The 18,838-nt window shown below is 38.6% G+C and overlaps 1 protein-coding gene across 2 annotated transcripts; it reads left to right on the forward strand.

Annotated features, from left to right (window-relative positions):
- Positions 1 to 3,000: 3,000 nt before the first annotated feature.
- Positions 3,001 to 18,489, forward strand: slc16a3a (solute carrier family 16 member 3a). 2 transcript variants are annotated; one of them, XM_055005143.1, is made up of 8 exons: positions 3,050 to 3,142; positions 10,610 to 10,668; positions 10,799 to 10,914; positions 11,270 to 11,536; positions 13,143 to 13,286; positions 15,161 to 15,777; positions 15,856 to 16,036; positions 16,847 to 18,489. In XM_055005143.1, exons 4-8 carry the CDS (start codon positions 11,314 to 11,316, stop codon positions 17,239 to 17,241), a joined length of 1,560 nt encoding a protein of 519 aa, XP_054861118.1. In that variant the 5' UTR covers positions 3,050 to 3,142; positions 10,610 to 10,668; positions 10,799 to 10,914; positions 11,270 to 11,313; the 3' UTR covers positions 17,242 to 18,489. The 2 variants fall into 2 exon arrangements, with proteins under 2 accessions (XP_054861117.1, XP_054861118.1); XM_055005142.1 differs by lacking the exon at positions 10,610 to 10,668 and having other exon boundaries at positions 3,001 to 3,142.
- Positions 18,490 to 18,838: the final 349 nt, after the last annotated feature.

Consider the following 18,838-nt stretch of genomic DNA (forward strand, 5'->3'; position numbering starts at 1 on the left):
CAAGACACAAAATGACAAAAACAAGACACAAAACGACAAAAACGAGACAGAAAATGGCAAAAAAGACACAAAACAGAAGAGAGAGAAATTGACTAAAATGAGACAGAAAACCACAAAAACAAGACACAAAATGATAAAAACGAAACACAAAACAACAAAAATGAGACACAAAACAACAGAAACAAAACAAAATGACCGAAATGAGACACAAAATGACAGAAACAAAACAGAAAACGACAAAAATAAGACATATAACAACGAAAACAAGACAAAATGACAAAAACGAGACACAAAATGACAAAAATGAGACACAAAATGACAGAAACAAAACAGAAAATGACAAAAAATAAGACATAACAACGAAAACAAGACAAAATGACAAAAATGAGACACAAAATGACAGAAACAAAACAGAAAACGACAAAAATAAGACATATAACAACGAAAACAAGACAAAATGACAAAAACGAGACACAAAATGACAAAAATGAGACAAAATGACAGAAACAAAACAGAAAATGACAAAAAATAAGACATAACAACGAAAACAAGACAAAATGACAAAAATGAGACACAAAATGACAAAAATGAGACACAACATGATAGAAACAAAACAGAAAACGGCAAAAACAAGACAGAAAACGACGAGACAAAACAACAGAAAAGAGACAGAAAACAGCAAAAATAAAACATAAAACAACAAAAACGACACAAAATGGCAAAAACGAGACACAAAATGACAAAAACGAGACACAATGATAAAAATGAAACACAAAACGACAGAAACATTATCTATCTATCTATCTATCTATCTATCTATCTATCTATCTATCTATCTATCTATCTATCTAATGCAGCTCCTTGCAGTGACCCAGTCTGACCACTAGGTGGCGGTGTGAACCAGCAGATCTCCTACATGCTGCAGCAGGTCAGTTACACAACAGGTCATGATGCTGCTTCAGGAGGACGTGCAGAACTAAAGGCATCAGGACAAGAATAAGCGATACAGCGCAGACTCTCAGTCCAGTAGCAGAAGACAGAAAGCACAGGGAGGAGAATAGAGGCCTGTAGGTGATGTAGGGCGATGTGGGTGTGTTGTTATAGGAACACAATGTGCTCATCCATGATCAAACCAGGCATCTGGAGAGCTACCCCAGGAGGTTTGAATAAAAGGGTGTAGAGGTGAGAAGAGTGAGACACATGCTGCCTGTCCAGGGATGCTTGACGTCAGCTCCGTTTATTTATTCCCTCATTATTTACACTCTGTCAGTCAGTCAGTCAGTCAGGGCGTCGCTGGAAGGAGCTGCAGTCAAACATCTCACCTCCAGGTGCAGCAGCAGATCATAGTCTTTGTGTTTTTACTCTGATTATCACAGATTGTTGAAGCACAAAGGCATAGAGTCTGATCATGAGCTGTTTCTTCTGTTTTATCTGCTCAAAGAGGAGGAAGTCTGGGTGGAGGAATCACTGCAGCTGATGTTTATACAGGAAGACATCCGTCAGTCAAGCAAACAGACCCGAAGCAGGAGGTTCTGAGAGCCTCAAAGCTGCACTCAGTCGATATTTCTTATTGATTATTTGTCAAATGGTTATATGTGATGTTTACACATTCAACCCAGTCTGATCTCCAGTGTTCCGGACCAGTAAAATCACAGCATAACAACCTATAAATAACCACAACTCCTGATGGTTCCTTTGTTTTAGTGCAAAAAAGTGCATTCTGAAAATGTTCACATTTAAGGAATTATCTTTTTACAAAACATCATAAACAACCTGAAATATCTTAAGAAAAATAAATTAAATTTTAACAACATTATGCCTCAGTTTATCGTTTACACATTACAACTTCCAGATCACAGAGTGTCTACAAAGGAACACAACATTTAGTCATCTGGAACTGATGATATGGGATTTTACTTTATGATCAAAACAGGAACAGTCAGACAAAAAACAACAAAAACAAGACAAAATATTGCAAAAATGAGACATATGACACAAAACAAAACAAAAAAAGACAAAAATTCAACAAAAAAGTTACAAAGCCACAAAAATGGACACAAACAAGACAAAAAATGACAAAAAAGAAACAAAATGACAAAAAACCCACAAGTGAGACAAAAAGGAAACAAAACGACAAAAGAACAATGAACAATCTAGTATTTTACTTTATGATGAAAACAACTTGTCATGGTCTAGAAATTATTTTTAATTTATAGTTTTACTAATTTACAATCTGCAGTTAATGTCTTCTCTGGAATTTTTACACTTTGAGGGCCGGATTGGACCCTCTGGAGGACCACTTTTGGCCCACGGGCCTCATGTTGGACACCACAAGAAACTACAGTTTACTCAAGATTACAAATGAACAACCGGAAAATAGCAAAAATAACGAATCCATCCTCAGGAGAAGGTTTACTAAAAACCTTACCAGATGTAGCAGTTATTTATTTATGTTTGTATGTTTATTTATGTTTGTTTATGTATGTTTTTATCAATGGAAGCTCTTTTAATCAAGAGATGTCATCAGAAGTGACTTAGTTTGGTGTGGAACCGATAAATTTATACACCAGCATTATATAGCAAAGACACAGAGTTCGTGAGATAATTTGGGGGGTATTTACCATTTAATACAAGACTAGACAGACGCCAATCGTCACATAACTCAGCCGAGAAGTCTGGCGATCTTGGTGTTATTAGACCTCAGTACTGAATGCTAGTCACAACATAATCACACACCATAACAAAATAGTAGAAAACATATTCAGGTCTGTTATGTGCTCTGATTAACAGACTTGTTTGTGATGTCCAAGGATAAATGAAATTTTGAGCCAACAGATACCATATCCTTCATATTTACATTTTTTAAATTAAACTTGACACCATTAAAGCACCTTAAAAAAATGAGAGTAAACGAGCTGCCAACTAATGTCCCTCACACCGTCCAATAGAAACACAGGATCAATATAGCAGGCGGCTCATGATTGGTCGCCCTGACTGAAGCCGGTGTACTGCCGGCACTAGGACCCAGCGGAGCGGGCTGCTGCTCTCCGGTGGTCTGCAGACGTGCGGAGAGAAACGGGGCTCCGGTGCTGAGGCAGGAGGCAGGAGGCAGGAGGAGGGACGGAACCGGCAGCATCTCCCGGTAAGACTCAACAGTTTGCCACTCGGGACATTTCACGGCCTCTCAGATCACGACACGAGGAAATCTAATCACCTCTACTGGCATTTCTGATCACGTTCATTTAGACCTGGACAGCGTCTGTCTCACCACGGGGACACATGAATATTGATGGGCACGTTTTTAGAAGCAACCACCGGTGATGTTCGTCACACCGCGTGATTTGTCGTTTAGTCACGCGATGCCAGCCTGCGTGTCGTGATCATGAACTGTAAAAACACATAGAAGTGAGTCAGGTGAGCAGAGGCATCCAGGTAGAGCTAGTAAGATGCACACCTCTAGGATGTCATGTGAAGTGAACAAAATCAATCTTTATGAGCTCAAAGTGAAGAAATAAAGATGGAAACAAGTTGAAATGGGAGGAGTCTGACCATCATCCATGAGTGAAGGACAAAATGTAATCTGGTCATAGTTATACAAGAGTTTTTAACCTGATGTATTTATTTATTATTACTCAGAATCCTATTCCTTTACTCATTGTCTAGCAAGTTTGAACGATCTTGTTAAAAATTGTAAAGCTTTTCCACTGGAGAAAATGAAAATACATCAATTAAATTAAATCAGATGTCAGTCTTTTTAATTAAAAATCTAAATAATACAACCACATTTAATTTTCCTTTAGCCAGTACTAAGTCTGTGAAGCAACATTCATTTATTGGCCGTCAGGGGCAGCAAAACAATCTGAAACTCCAATACTGACATACTACTATCTTCTAAAGTAGCTTTAGTAACAAACAATTGTTAATTTACACACCCAAAAGGTGCAAAAGGATCTCATTAATGGACCTGAAACATGTGACTGAAACCTGCATTCTCTCTAACAGCCAGCAGGGGGCGACTCCTCTGGTTGCAATAAGAAGTCTGATTGTATAGAAATGTCTCTGTCTCATTTGATTTATTACCTCAGTGAACATTTTTTTAAATGAGTTTATGGTCTCAAATGGTAGTTTCATGACTTTTTGAAGACAAGGTGTTTATTTTGTAATTTATGGTCCCATTTAGAGCACAGCATATGATAAAGCTTTTAAAAAGTCATGAAACTAAAATTTTAGACCATAAACTCCCTAGAAAAATGTTTACTGAGGTGATAAATCAAGTGAGAGGCAGGGCCACTTTCTAAAAGATTTCTATACAATCAGACTTCTTTTTACAACCAGAGGAGTCGCCCCCTGCTGGCTATTAGAGAGAATGCAGGTTTAAGTCACTTCTATTGTACACTTCAGGTCCATTAATGAGATCTTTTTGCATCTTTTGGGTGTGGAAATTAACAACTGTTTGCAAACATGTTTGCTTCAGTTACTTTAGAAGATAATACTATAATAATAATGTCAGTATTGGGATTTCAGTTTGTTTTGCTGCCCCTGATGGCCAATAAAATAATGTTGTTCCAAAAAAGAAATTCAGTCACATATTTGACGTTTTTTTCAAATCAAATGTGCTGGACTCAAGACAAAAATAATTAACATTTAACAAACTATTACTAATTTGTAACCTCGCTAAAACATGCAGATATGTTTTAATTCGAACATCCATCCAGCAGTGGTTGAACCTGCGTTGGTTTTTCTCTCTGGTCCCGTCCCGTCAGCTGAGATTCACAAGCCAGCAGTGACCAGAACAACAAGTGTGATTTACTATTACACTGCATCCTATTATGTGTTGTAATGGGCTGGCTGTGCAGCTGATTTATAGTCCCACTGGGTCTGTGGAGCCAGACGTGGCTTTTACTGCTCAACCACACATTAGCACCTCAGCCTCAAACACTCCCGCAGGTTCAGGGATGTAGGAGATGCTTGTTTGTTTAAATGTGTACAGATCTAAGAAGATGCTCCGCTGCTGTTTGGATGCTGAGGAAACGGCTCCATCAGCTCATTTACAATCTCTTAAAGAAGCCTGAACTGTTCGGTAGAAATGCAGGCTTGGGTCCAGGCCAGCAATCCAATGTCTCCGGGTAACATAATAATTTCAAGCCTCACGCTGACGGGAATGTGACGTGACCGGGTTAAAAAAAACCTGTGTACCACCCGAGCCTGTGTTAGTCTCTCCCCAGGGCAATATTCTGCATTAATGCACAGTCACAGCTGGGCATGTCCTGGATATCCTGATAGAAATATTGTTTGGATTGGGATATGAGCTTCGATTTAAAAAGAAATAAAGTCTTCTCCTTGAGTCTCCTTGAAAATGAAGCTAGTGAGATGCAGCTCTAGTGCTGTAATAATGCATGTTATGTAACTTTACATGCTATGGGAGGCTGACTCTGACCTACATCTCTTAATAGGATAAACAAGAGTCCACATCAGGAAGATTTTCAGGAAGACATTGATTGAAAGATTCATTAGTTGGGACACTATATCTTTAATGCTGCACTAATCTAGATATTAATGGTAGAAATTGACAGAAAATTGTCACTTAAATCTTCTCTGTTCTACAGGTTTTCCTTTTAGCTCAGTGTTTTGGTCTTTCAGCCTGCAGCTTTAACGTTTTGGTTCATTCTCATTGCCATTATTCTGCAACTGTTTTTGGCAAAAAAAAAATAAGCTCTAAGAAACCTGTGAACTATGACAAGCTAGTGAGGACACCAATTATGATTTAGAAGCATTTGGTGGCTAAAGGGTTAGCTATTTCCTAAGGGGTTGGTGCAGACCAAAACAGAGCAAAAACAAAGTGAATATTGCCCTTTTTGTCATATAAAAGGAGTATGTAGCTTCCGTTACACCATGCACTGGTCTGTGGGTTACCATTATAAATCCTTCACTATGAAATCTGACTGTTGCCATCTTGGTCTTTGTGACTGTGAATGTAGCCCCGTCCTAAAACACATCCTGTTTTATCATCTATTTTCCACAAAGTGGGACCATAATTTGCAGAATGAATATCAAGCTGTATTTAAAAGGTCATGAAACTAAAACTTAAGACCATAAACTCATTTAAAAAATGTTTACTGAGGCAATAAATCAAGTTAGAAGTAGGGACATTTTTGTAAAGATTTCTATGCAATCAGACTTCTTTTTGCAACCATAGGAGTCTCCCCCTGCTGGCTACTAGAGGGAATGCAGGTTTAATTCACTTCTATTATACACTTCAGGTACATTAATGATAAATTTCTGCAACTTTTGGGTGTGTAAATTAACAACCACTGTCAGCATTGGGGTTTCAGTTTGTTTTGCTACCCCTGATGGCCAATAAATGATTGTTGTTTCAAAGGGTTAATGTTAAAACAGCTTCACAAAGAAGAACACATTCAGACAGCCTATAGGTGGGATTTAGTATTGGCTTAAAGAAAACTAAATGTGGGTGTGTTATTTAGATTTTTAATTAAATAGATTGACATTGGATTTAATTTATTTATTTAGTGTTTTGGTCTTCAAGCCTGCAACTTTAATGCTTTCTTTCAGTCTCGCTGCCGTTATCCTCCTTGTTCCAAGACGTGCTGATAACAATGTAGCCTCGCCCTAAAACATATACAGCTCGATATTCATTCTGGAAATTATGGTCCCATTTCGAGGAAAACAGATGATAAAGCGTAAAATTTTTGTACATGTTTTGCTCATTTCCAGACACCAAAATAAATATATTACATTAAAATGAGCCTAAATAAAGTCATTATATTTAATATCAGGCTCCAAATCCCAGACAATGACTATCCGTGGTCTGAATTTCGGACATTTGCTGCTTCTAAAGCCTGTTTCGCAACCATTTCCACCTCCTTATTGTTTCACTGTGGCTGATGTGCAGAGAGTGGGTGCCTTCTGTCCAGTCAAGTGTCAGTTGAGAGCATTCTGTTGTTTTAGCCCATAAACTCCTTGGTTGCCTCGCATGTTTAGGATCACTGGACGGAGCACTGAAAGACTACTGTGTGTACAGTAAGTAAGCATGGGAACACCACCAAACACAATTGAAGCTGAAAGTTAATGCAGTTTAACATCCAAAGTGCTGTACAGAGTCAAAACAAATCACTGTCTTAATACTCTCCGACAGCTGTGCACTGCATGTCTGCAAAACATCCGCAGAGATCGTTGACATTAAGAGATAATTGTCTGCCAAGGACAGACTGTCTATATGATGTCCAGTGAGCAAAAGATGAGTCTGGAGCAATGTTCCCTGTAATTTTTCAGTCTGAGTGTGAGCAAACACACAAACTCCCTGAGCGTTCCTTGGACCACTGTGAGCAACATCAGACGTGTGCACTGTGGTCACACCAGCATCACATCCATTCAAGTTACATGGTTTATTAAAAGAATCAAATTACAGCATTTACATTTCTGTTAAAACACTTTGTCAACAGGAGCCAGTTGAAGGCTGCAGTGATTTTAGTGACACTACAATGTATAAGAGTGAAGTTATTGAATATTTGTCTCTCTTTACTGTTGCAGTGGTTTTGCAAATTGCATACGGACCCTGTTCACTCCATAGACACCAATGTTATTCCTGTAGCTTGAAAGACAGCTACTTTTGATAAAACTGGGCTTGTAGCACATTGTCTGCCTTGCAACAATGGGAAAGAGGCACCGTTTATGTTTTGACAACTTATATCTAATGAGTTATTGATGCTGGAAGTCTGAATCTGTGAATATCTTTCCAACTTTACTGAACTTGGGGCCACTACCACCTAAGGAGTGATATATTTAATTTTGAAAAAAGCATTCAGCCATACTTAAAGCTTTAAGTGCTTTATTAACACGGAACTAAACATTTTGTATTGTTTTATTATCACAGGTTCTGTCTGAAAAGAGGTGGCATCATTTTAAACAGTGAAATCAAACTAACAAAATGTAATGACCAACCAGTGAGCAATACTGGATTCTGCAAAAACATAAACAACTTTTTTAAAATCTAAATCTTATCTTAACACAGTTAATGTATTAACTTATTTATGTGTGTATGCATGTATTTATTGATTTATTTAGTACTGCTAACATATCAGAATTCTGAGTGAATTTTTCTTAAGATAGGCAAAGGCCATTTATTGATTACATACAGGCTGTTAAATGTTTATTAAAAACTAAAAAGCATTTAAAAAAAAAACAACTTAGGCATTTATTGAGTCACTAAAATACTGTAGAGTACAGACCACATCAGCATGATTATAAGCATCCTCTGGTAAATTAACAACCAGATACTGATGTCTCTCACCATATGGACTTCAGGAGATGATTAGATGATGATAAACTGTGACCTACTGGTTGGATTCTCTCTGTTCTCATGTTTCTTACATGTTTGTCCCCTGACAGCCGGGTCCTAATGTTTTTAGAGCAACACACCATACTATGACGTTTTTACAATGATGGTTCTACTATGAAACCAGTTTGACATGTTCAGGTGTTCTTTGTGTGAAAACTCAGAGATTTCAGGGATCAGAAGGTGGTTTTCAACTTTCTTTGTTAACTTTCTGCTTCAACTTTAAACTAAATTTCCTTCACTAAGCCAGTCCTCTGGACTTCCAGTAAGCTGTGTTCCTATTGGCTGTCCAGGTGGCTGCTTGGTGTTATCAGGAACACCTGAGCAGCTCAGTGTCTTCCTGCTTTATTTAGCTGCAGACAAACATTTCCTCTGCTTCTCTTCACTAGTGAACCGGGTTTGGTTCTGTTGCTTCAGTTTGTTCTTTAGGCGTTGGCTTGCAGCTTCCAGCAGTAAAATCATCTTTAATGTGTTTCTTGGTGTGTTTTAGGGCTTTGTACTGGATAGTTGTCTTGGTAAATGAGGTTCTTTAGCCACAGTTATCACATGGTGATAATGTTTGCAGTGATTAGTGGATTTGGTGCCCCTGAGTTGTGTCTTTATCTTGGCTGTAGTGAGTCTTTAGAGGTTTCTGGTCAGACACATTCTGTATTCTTGTTTGAGAACCAGCGTTGGTTGTCCAGAAGGTAAGAGTTCCTGTCCTGATTCTCTGTTCTCAGAGGTTCTCTGGTAGGCTGCAGGAGACTTTAGCGTTTGGGTTGTGCTAGTTTGGTTTTTGTACAGTTTCATTTGGACGACTATCTTGAGGCCCCTCCATGTGGTTTAGTGAGGTTTTCTGCAACAGTTCTACAAAGCAACCTGCAGCAGAAGAGACTTTGAGAGTTTTTAGGAAGTTCTGGAGACCAGACTTTAGAGCAGCAGAAACATTTGTCAGCAGTTTGAGCAGGAGAAGGTGAGCTTCAGAGTAGAAATGAGACAGAAACCTTCTTGACCCGTGTGGTGAGGTCCTGTACCAAGAGTTTGAGCAGGTTGTGAAGAGTCTGTAGTTCTTTGGTCTGAAAGCACAAGAAGAGTCGACTCATTAAAGGAGAAAACAGGAGATATTGTTGGTTCTTCTGTCGCTCTGCAGTTTCCTTAGACTGAATATCAAGTTTATATTTTAAATGATTTCCCATGTGAGCCCAAGAAGACTTCAATAAACTCCCTCCATCCCCTGGACACAACATATTTTATTGCCATGTTAAATCTTTTTTTTTTTTTTTTTAAATGTTATTGAGTTTTAATCATAGTTTTTTTTCTCTTTGCTTGTTTAGTTTTGTCATCTGTGTAAAAGGTGCTAAACAAATAAAGTTGAATTGATAAACTGAATAATTGACTAACTCATGATTGTGACAACAGAAATATTTTCATTGTGATTTAAGGGTTTATTTCATTTTTAAGGTTGGGGTTAAAATCTTGACAGAAAAAGAAGATTAAAGAAATGAACTACATAAAAAAAGCAATTTAATCAAAGGGAAAAAATTTAATACAATAAAACTTTTAAAAAGGTTTATTATTAAAAAGTATTTTTTGAATGTTTAATTATGGAAAATATTTTATCTGTAATTTTTAATATTTGTATTTTAAAATTTTTGTTTAATTTCATAATGACATGTATTGTATCTTGTTGAATTATCTCATTCCATATTTTGTCTGTTTAATAAAATTTAATTGTATTTAATGTTTAACAAAGACAAAAGAGGCCCTTCTTCTCATTTGATTTCTTACTTTAGTAAATATTTTGTACGTGAGTTTATGGTCTCATTCATTAGTTTTGAGTCTTCAATACAACACAATATTCATTTAGTAAATTAAGGTAGCATGTGGAGTTAAACTGACATTAAACCTGGATGTACCAGACGAAATATTGTACTTGCATTTGTCAGAAACATGAGAACAATGTAATCGAATTTTCAGAAAGCTTGGCCTAGTTATTGTGATGCCACTTATTGGTTTGAAGACTTTAATTTGGAATTTAGTTGGCACTATGTTGATCTTTTGAACATGAGGTAAAGCCTTGATGATCACAAGGTAGCCCCACCCTAAAACATGATCTGTTTTATCATCTTTTCACTCTAAATGGGATGATACTTTACAAAATGAAAATCATGCTTTATTAAAAAAAGACTTAAAACTAGTGACTGAGACCAGAAACTCATTAGAAATATTTTTACTGAGCTTATAAATTGAATGAGAAATATGTTCGTTTTCTCATAGAGTTCTGTACATTTAGACTTCTGCCCCCTGCTGGCTGTTTGTGAGAATGCAGGTTTAAGGTACTTTGGCTGCATGATTATTATTATTTTCTTAGATCTGTATTAAAACCATGCATATATTGGAGATGTTTCAAAGAGAAATACATGTTTTTATTTGCAGTGCTTTACTGTTTGTACCTCGTTCTTGTAGGGAGTTGGTCCAATCAGTGCTCGTCTTCCTGCTGAGCCAGTCGACTGTGTTCGAGCCCCGGACTGCTGATCTACATGATGAGGGAAGCTTTGTGAGGCGAGAACATCAGAACCTGTGTGAGCCTCACTGAATTACATACAGTACTCATCACATTACTGTACACAGATATTTATATTTTAGACCTTTCTAAGTTTTTAACTGGGAGGTGGATTGTTAAAATCAATCTTTAGGAGCACAAAGCAGCAGCTGGAGCTTTCAGAGTTTCCTCCAGAGAGTGGTAATTATACACACACGGTTAACTTGAAAATGGCATTATTAACCAGTAATGTTATCGAGAATCTGGAGACATGTTGAGTCTGGGAGTTGGCTTGTTGCTAATTAGAGCAGTATTCATGGTGCAGAACTGAATTAGACACATTTGCAGAGAAACCCAATCGGACTGCTCCTTGTCACTTTCATTTATTCCTGCAGCTTCTCTGTCTGCTGCCTCCATCGAGCCACAGTCCTGAAGCACCATGGGAGGCGTGGCGGTGGACGTGGATGCAGGGGGTGTGAAGGCTCCAGATGGAGGGTGGGGTTGGGTGGTGCTGGCCGGATGTTTCGTCATCACGGGCTTCTCCTACGCTTTCCCCAAAGCAGTCAGTGTGTTCTTCAAAGAGCTGATCAGGGAGTTTGGCGTGGGATACAGCGACACCGCCTGGATCTCCTCCATACTGCTGGCCATGCTGTACGGCACAGGTAGGCTGACACTTCTACACACCAGACACGTACACCTGTCACCTGCTTTAAACATCATATTACCTTTGCCAAGCTAATATCCAGTTCATGCCTAGAGTGAATTCTGAACATGGCATCCTATGTCTTTCCCACTGGAACAGGGTGTCAAACATATGAAGACTTTACAAAGTCCAAAAATTGCAGATAAGACATCATCTGCTATTTTAAATTTGTCCTTAGTCTTTGCAGATGCAGTGTGATCTCTAAGTTGTAATGTGTAAATGATAAACTGAGGTATAATATTGTTGAAATTGCACTTGTTTTTCTTCAGAAATTTCAGGTTAGTCTTTAATGTCTTCTAAAAAGATAAATGAACTTTTTCAGAATGTACTACTTTGCAGTAAAACAAAGGGAAACATTGGGAGTTGTGGTTATTTACAGGTTATTATGCTGTGAGTTTACTGGTCTGGTCCACTTGAGATCAAATTGGGCTGAATGTGGAGTTTGACACCCCTACGCTTTAATTCTGAAGACTTTCCACTGTTTTAATTTACTTTCCTGATTTTATTTTCAACTTCAAAGCTGTTATCAAGTGTGAAGACGACGCCAACAGCAAATCAAATTGAGATTTTATCAAAGACAGGATTTTATGGGTGCAGTAGATCAGTTCCATCTCGACTTTTCGATCCTGCTGGTCCCGCTGTAGCGACAGCAGCATTATTCAGATGTTTTATGGTTGATGTTGACACACAGCTGGTTAACTCTTTCCTCCCTGCACCAGGCTGTGTCTGGTGCTAAAAATGCATCCTGTCACCACTGCTCTATCCATTTAAGTCACAGCGGTAGGCCACCTAGTAGAGTGCTAAACACCGGTCCACTGAGCAGCCCCCAAAGCCAACAGACAAACTAAAACCACCCTCAGGATAACATCAGGGGTCATCACATAAGCTACTGGTGTTAGTTTAGCATAACATAAAAATAGGACAAAGGGTATCCTGGATCTGTCCAAAGGTTTTAATATTCATCTGGTGTAGAGAGCGTAAATAACCAGGTTTTCAAATTGAGCTCAACTGGAATGATTCTGCAATTTGCACCATCTATAGAGAAAAAAACATCTTTATAAAAGTCGCCTGTTTCGTATTTAGATGTGATTGAAGTGAAGGTTTAGAAAGAGTTCGCAGCAGAGTGTAGGAGGGAAGTCTGTTAGCTTTGTTTTGTTTCTTTGACTATTTCTTGGTTACCCTGCAACAACTTCCTGTCTGCTGCATAACCCATTTTAAAACAGCTTTTTATTGTTTTTACACATTGGGTTTTATACAGATTAGACAAACAAGATAACAGAATGGAAACAAAATCGGTAAAATAAAAATTTATGTTCAGTAGCTCTTAAAACTTCAGTGAAAATTTTGAACTAAGACACTTCAAATTTTGCGTGGACTAAGGTCTGATAAGTTCTTCCTCATTCTACCCACATTCTCAAGAAAACCTTAATATACTTGAACCAACAATTTAGGGAAACTGACTTGTTTGCTGCCAGATCCAGAGTCCAAGAACTTTCCCTCTTCCAAATGTGTTTTATTTGCCTGCTGGTTTCACAGTAAACCTGACCACGTTCCACTCTGTCCAGGTCCTCTGTGCAGCGTTCTGGTGAACCGCTTCGGCTGTCGTCCGGTGATGATGGTCGGAGGCATCTTTGCCTCTCTGGGAATGATCCTGGCCTCGTTCTCCACCAGCATCATCCACATCTACCTCTCTACTGGAGTCATTACAGGTCTGACTGGCTGCAAGAAGCTGCAGATAAACTGGTTTACTCAGATTGTTGGTGCATCACATTAGCTTCAGTTCTACCTGCGATTCTGTTACCTATCGTGTTTGTTTTGGTGTGTGGTTTTGCTTTAGTTTGATCAACATGTAGAGTATATGAGGTGCAGTTATTTTAAGGTAGTCTTTTTATGCAGAAATACACCAGTGCTCCCAGTGCTCCTGCTACATTTCAAGCAGTTAGACATTTAAGGAGGCAGATCATTACATGAGCAAAACAGAAGTACAACTGGAAATAGAGCTGATTACTGATATATTATTATATTTGTCCAGTTCACCAGCATAGAAGTGCTTCTTGTATGATCAAACAACGTCTGAAATACTGATTTGAAGAACCAAATCTTTCCAACATTGACATTAGGGGGCTGCATCCACCAATAACAATCATCATTTACTAAACTTTAACTCAACTCAATTCAACTTTATTGAGTTGAGTTGCATCTATTTATCATCTATTGCAGGTGACACAGAAACAGCACCAGGAATTCTTTGAAAGAGATCCATTTTTACATTTGTGTTTGCCTCTTTGTATTACAGCCAGCTTCGGTCATTAGGAGGAAACAGTCACTGTAGAAATGAGCCAAATCAAATCAAACTACAAGAAAAATCCTCGCTGACGAAGATGAAGAAATATCATGAACAACTATGATGAAAAATAAAATGATCTGTATTAAAAGATGATAATTTCCACCGGTAAACCCACAAGAGCAGGAACAACTGTTTCTTAGGGAACTCAAGCAGTTGCTCTGGTGGTGTAAGACCAGGGGTGTCAAATATGCGGCCCACGTTCCAAAAGCGGTCCTCCAGAGGGTCTAATCTGGCCCTCAAAGCGTAAAAATGCCAGAGAAGACATTAACTGCAGATTGTAAATTAGTAAAACTATAAATTTAAAATCATTTCTAGAGCATGACAAGTTGTTTGGGTCAGAAAATAAAATACTAGATTGTTCATTGTTCTTTTGTCATTTTGTGCCTCATTTTTGTAATATTTTGTCTTATTTTTGTTGTGGTTTTGTCTGACTTTTGTTGTTTGTCTCATGTTTTTGTCATTTTGTGTTTCCTTTTTGTCTTGCTTGTGTTGTTTGTCTATTTTTTTGTTATTTTGTCTCTCGCTTTTGTCATTTTTTTGTCTCGTTTTTGTCATTTGTGTTTTTTTGTCTTGTTTTCGTCGTTTTGTGTCTTTTTTGTCTTTTTTTGTCTTGCTTGTGTCATTTGTCCATTTTTTGTCGCTTTGTAACGTTTTTGTCAAATTTTTTGTCTCTTTTTGTTTCGTTTTGTGTCGTTTGTCTCATTTTTTGTTGTTTAGTGTCTTGTTTTTGTCATTTTGCATCTCATTTTTGGAATGTTTTGTCTTGTTTTTGTTGTATTTTGTCTTTTTTTTGTCTTTTTTGTCTTGTTTTTGTTGTTTTGATCATAAAGTAAAATACTATACCGTTCAGTTCCAGATAGCTGTGACTAAATGTTGTGTTCCTTTGTAGACACTCTGTGATCTGGAAGTTGTAATGTGGAAATGATAAACTGAGGCTGAATGTTGCTGAAATTGAACTTATTTTTCTTTGGAAATTTCAGGTTGTTTATGATGTTTTGTAAAATAGATAATTCCTTAAATATGAACATTTTCAAAACATACCATTTTGCACTAAAACAAATGAAAAATGTGGAGTTGTGGTTATTTATAGGTTATTATGCTTTGATTTTACTGGTCACTGGAGATCAGACTGGGTTGAATGTGGAACCTGAACTTAAATGAGTTTGACATCTCTGTGTTTAAGGGTTAAATGTAGAAACTAGTAAAAGAAAATTAAAGTTCTTTCTTGTGCTGCAGGTCTGGGATTAGCCCTGAACTTCCAACCATCTCTGATCATGCTGAACCGCTACTTCAACGAGAAGCGTCCTCTGGCCAACGGGCTCTCGGCAGCCGGCAGCCCGGTGGCCCTGTGCTGCCTCTCTCCACTGGGGCAGGTCCTTCAGTACCAGTATGGATGGAGGGGTGGTTTCCTCATCCTAGGTGGCATTCTGCTGAACTGCTGTGTGTGTGGGGCCCTCATGAAGCCTCTCGTTGCCCCTAAAACCACCATCGCCAAGGAGCTGGGACAGGACAACGACAAAGATGGGGAAGAAAAGATGAAGAAGAAGCCTAAAGCGAAGCTGCTGGACTTCTCTGTCTTTAAAGACTGTGGCTTCGTCATCTACACCGTGGCAGCTTCCATCATGGTGTTGGGGCTGTTCGTGCCTCCGGTGTTCGTCGTGAGCTACGCTAAGGAGCTGGGGAACGAGGACACCAAATCTGCCCTGCTGCTAACCATCCTGGGCTTCATTGACATTTTTGCTCGGCCCACGTGTGGCGTGATCGCCGGACTGAAATGGGTTCGGCCTCGATGTGTCTACCTCTTCAGCTTCGCTCTGATCTTCAACGGAACCACCGACCTCATTGGCTCACAGGTGGGTGGACGCAGAACTTCCAATTCAAAGATTTGCGAAAATATTTGTTTTCCTTCACAATGTCATGATTACTTCTAGGCAAAGGACTATGCATCTCTGGTGGTCTTCTGCATCTTCTTTGGCATCTCCTACGGCATGGTGGGAGCGCTGCAGTTTGAGGTTCTCATGGCAATAGTTGGTACTGAGAAGTTCCCCAGTGCCATCGGCCTGGTCCTGCTCATGGAGGCGATCGCTGTGCTGGTGGGGCCTCCTGGTGCAGGTCAGTGAGTTTATGGTTTTTACATCCTTTTGTTTTTAGCGTACATTGAATTATAGTGAATGACAGTATCCCCAATGATAAAGTTTCAGCATAATCCTACACCATAGAAAATGTGTCAACCCTCCATGATCCAAGTGGTCTGATGATGACAGCTGACAAGCCTCATTTCAGATGACATTAAAGGTTGTTTTGATTATTGGCTTTATTTAAAATTAATTGTAATTGACAGTAGAGACAAACAGGAAGCATGGGAAGAGGTCAGGTTGCAGCCAGGGTCAGAGGTCCTGAAATGCTTTGAGACTAACATCCAGTAAATTTACAAGGAACTAATTGTTCTTCCATCCTTTATCTGCCAGTTATCTGTGGTCATAAGCCATATGAAGCTCTGGCAAATGAGTCATGCAACATTTCGAAAGCTGTTTTTCGACAGTTTTGCATCTGACATTCACAACATTTTGAAGTTCTTAACAAGTCTTGGATTTAACTTGATGTTGTTCAGTCAAAGGTTAATGAGAACTAAATGAACTTGGTTGCGTTTGCAGGAAATTAGTCCGTTGAGGGAAGTTGTAGAGCACAGCCTTGAGGGGAACTGATGGTGATCATCTAGGAATTAGAAGTATGTCTTCCCAACTTCTTGTGTGGCTTTCTGACAGATTGGAAGTCAGTTACAAGAACTTTTCCTGTACCAGAGTCAGGATGACGCAGCATGTATGCTATCCGAAGGGTTTTTAATATGAATTTAAGGCAGAATTGTGGTTTAAGGGATGAAATAAATATTTTTATTGTATCTCTCTAATATATCATCCTCAGGTCGACTGCTTGATGCCACCAAGAACTACATGTGCGTCTTCCTGCTGGCAGGAAGTGAGGTGGTCCTCTCCGCTTTGGTTTTGGCTATTTGCAACTTCCTGTTCATCAGAAACACGCCGCCAGACAAACTGGAGAGCATCACGGTGACAGAGGACGCCAAGGCAGAGACGGCGGGCAGCAAGCCGGCAGAGGTGAGCGACGAAGAGGAGAAGGGAGCGAGAGAGGAGCAAGAAAAGGAGACGATGAAGGAGCTGAAGGAGGAAGAGGATGAGAGAGACAAAGAGGAAGAGGCCAGACCAAAGAGCGCCACCGTGGACTCACAGGAAGTGGAAAGATTCTTGAAAGAACCACAACCAAATGGCAGCATGGCCACCAGTCCTGAAACATGCCTGTGAGTGGAGATGAAGGACAGGATTATTAACCAGCCAGACAGCTCAGTGAAGTGTCCTCATTAGCACCGTACTGGGTAGTCAGGCTTCTCCCATAATTCAGTGTTTGATTCAGGTGTTTATGTGTTGTTTGTTTGTGGGGAGGCTGATTGGTGTCAGCAATATTTTATCACTAGATGTTGAAGTGTTGCTCATAGTAGATGATAGAATAAGCCAGTTACAGCACTGCCTTGTGTTCATACCAGAAGTCTCAAGTTTGGGTCTTTTGGATGTAGCCACCAGCAAATACACTTAAGGGATAATTTTGTCAATATTCTGCATTTTTTACTGTCAACAAATCACATAAAAAAGGAGCAAATGAAAGAGGTTTAGTTATTTCTGGTGCAGTCATAACATGTTCCAGTAAAGGTTAACAATAAAAAAGTTAAATTACAATCAATTTATTTATTTTAAAGCGTGCAAACATGTTCTAGTAGACCCCAAAAACTAAAATTGTAAAAATGGGAATGTGCATAATATGGACTCTTTAAGTAGAAACGACTGGGTCACACATACATTGAGAGAAGGATTATTACATTGTTAGTTTTGACCTTTCCATGAGATTTGTCATCAATGAGAAACGTACAGAATTATGCCAACCTTATCCTTTAAAAACAAAATGCTGCTCTTTACTCATAATGTCTTATGCAGAGTCAGAAAAGCTTTGTTGTGCACATAGAAACTCCTTTCTGTTAACGCTTAATATGGTGATCGTAATTCGAAAGTATCTTCCCACATGGTTGAGACAGATTAGCTTTTATTGAGAACAGATTTGAATCAGATGGTTACTCGCTACATGCATGTGTTTTTGAGGGTTGTTGTGGTAGTTTTGTGATTCCTCCTTGGATTAGCAGCAGGTCCAGATGTTCTCCACATGCTTATTGTGGTTGAAGGTTCTGTTTCACTTCCACTCCACTGTATCTGGTCGGCTGTTATTGTCCGGCTTATTTGTTGTGTTGACGTGAGCACTGAATTCACTCTAAGAGCTGCACAGAGAAAATGTCATGTGGGAGAGATGCTAAACCTTTCAGGATGGGCGGAAAGATGCGTCTCGATCCTGGTGGGATGAAAATAGACTTTAATCAATCATCAGTTCAGTGATTAGCAGAAAGCTTTTTCCTTGGTCTCATGTTGCCTACATGCTCTGTGTCGTCTGGACTGTCTGTGAGTGTTTCAGTGAAATGGAATATTAAAGGAATATTTTGTTGTTTTACAGTTTGGCTTGTTTTTCATTTCACGTGTTCGAAAACCAGGAAATGTCTGAATGATGGTCGGGAAGAAAAAAGTAAAATTTCACAATTTTCCTTTAAAATGATTTGATAAAATTTCTTGTGTTTCGTTTTCTGTCACTTTCTGTTTGTGTGTCGTGTTTTGACGGATTTTTTTTATAGTAAAAATGTAAATTAATACTTTTTTCTGAGATTTTACTTGAAATTATTATTAATAATTTGACAAAACACACACAAAAAAATTGATATAATTTTTTAAAACAATTTTTGATCCTTAATGTACATATTTCTTCTTTTGAATAATGGCACATATTTGCAACTTAATATTATTAATA

The sequence above is a fragment of the Amphiprion ocellaris genome, chromosome 19, assembly GCF_022539595.1.
Source record: "Amphiprion ocellaris isolate individual 3 ecotype Okinawa chromosome 19, ASM2253959v1, whole genome shotgun sequence".
NCBI classification, from domain to species: domain Eukaryota; kingdom Metazoa; phylum Chordata; class Actinopteri; family Pomacentridae; genus Amphiprion; species Amphiprion ocellaris.

Coding starts and splice junctions, on each gene's coding strand:
- slc16a3a (XM_055005142.1), top strand. CDS start 11,314: ATGGGAGGCGTGGCGGTGGACGTGGATGCAGGGGGTGTGAAGGCTCCA. Junction 13,287..15,160: donor CTCTACTGGAGTCATTACAG/GTCTGACTGGCT, acceptor CTTGTGCTGCAG/GTCTGGGATTAGCCCTGAAC. Junction 15,778..15,855: donor CCGACCTCATTGGCTCACAG/GTGGGTGGACGC, acceptor GATTACTTCTAG/GCAAAGGACTATGCATCTCT.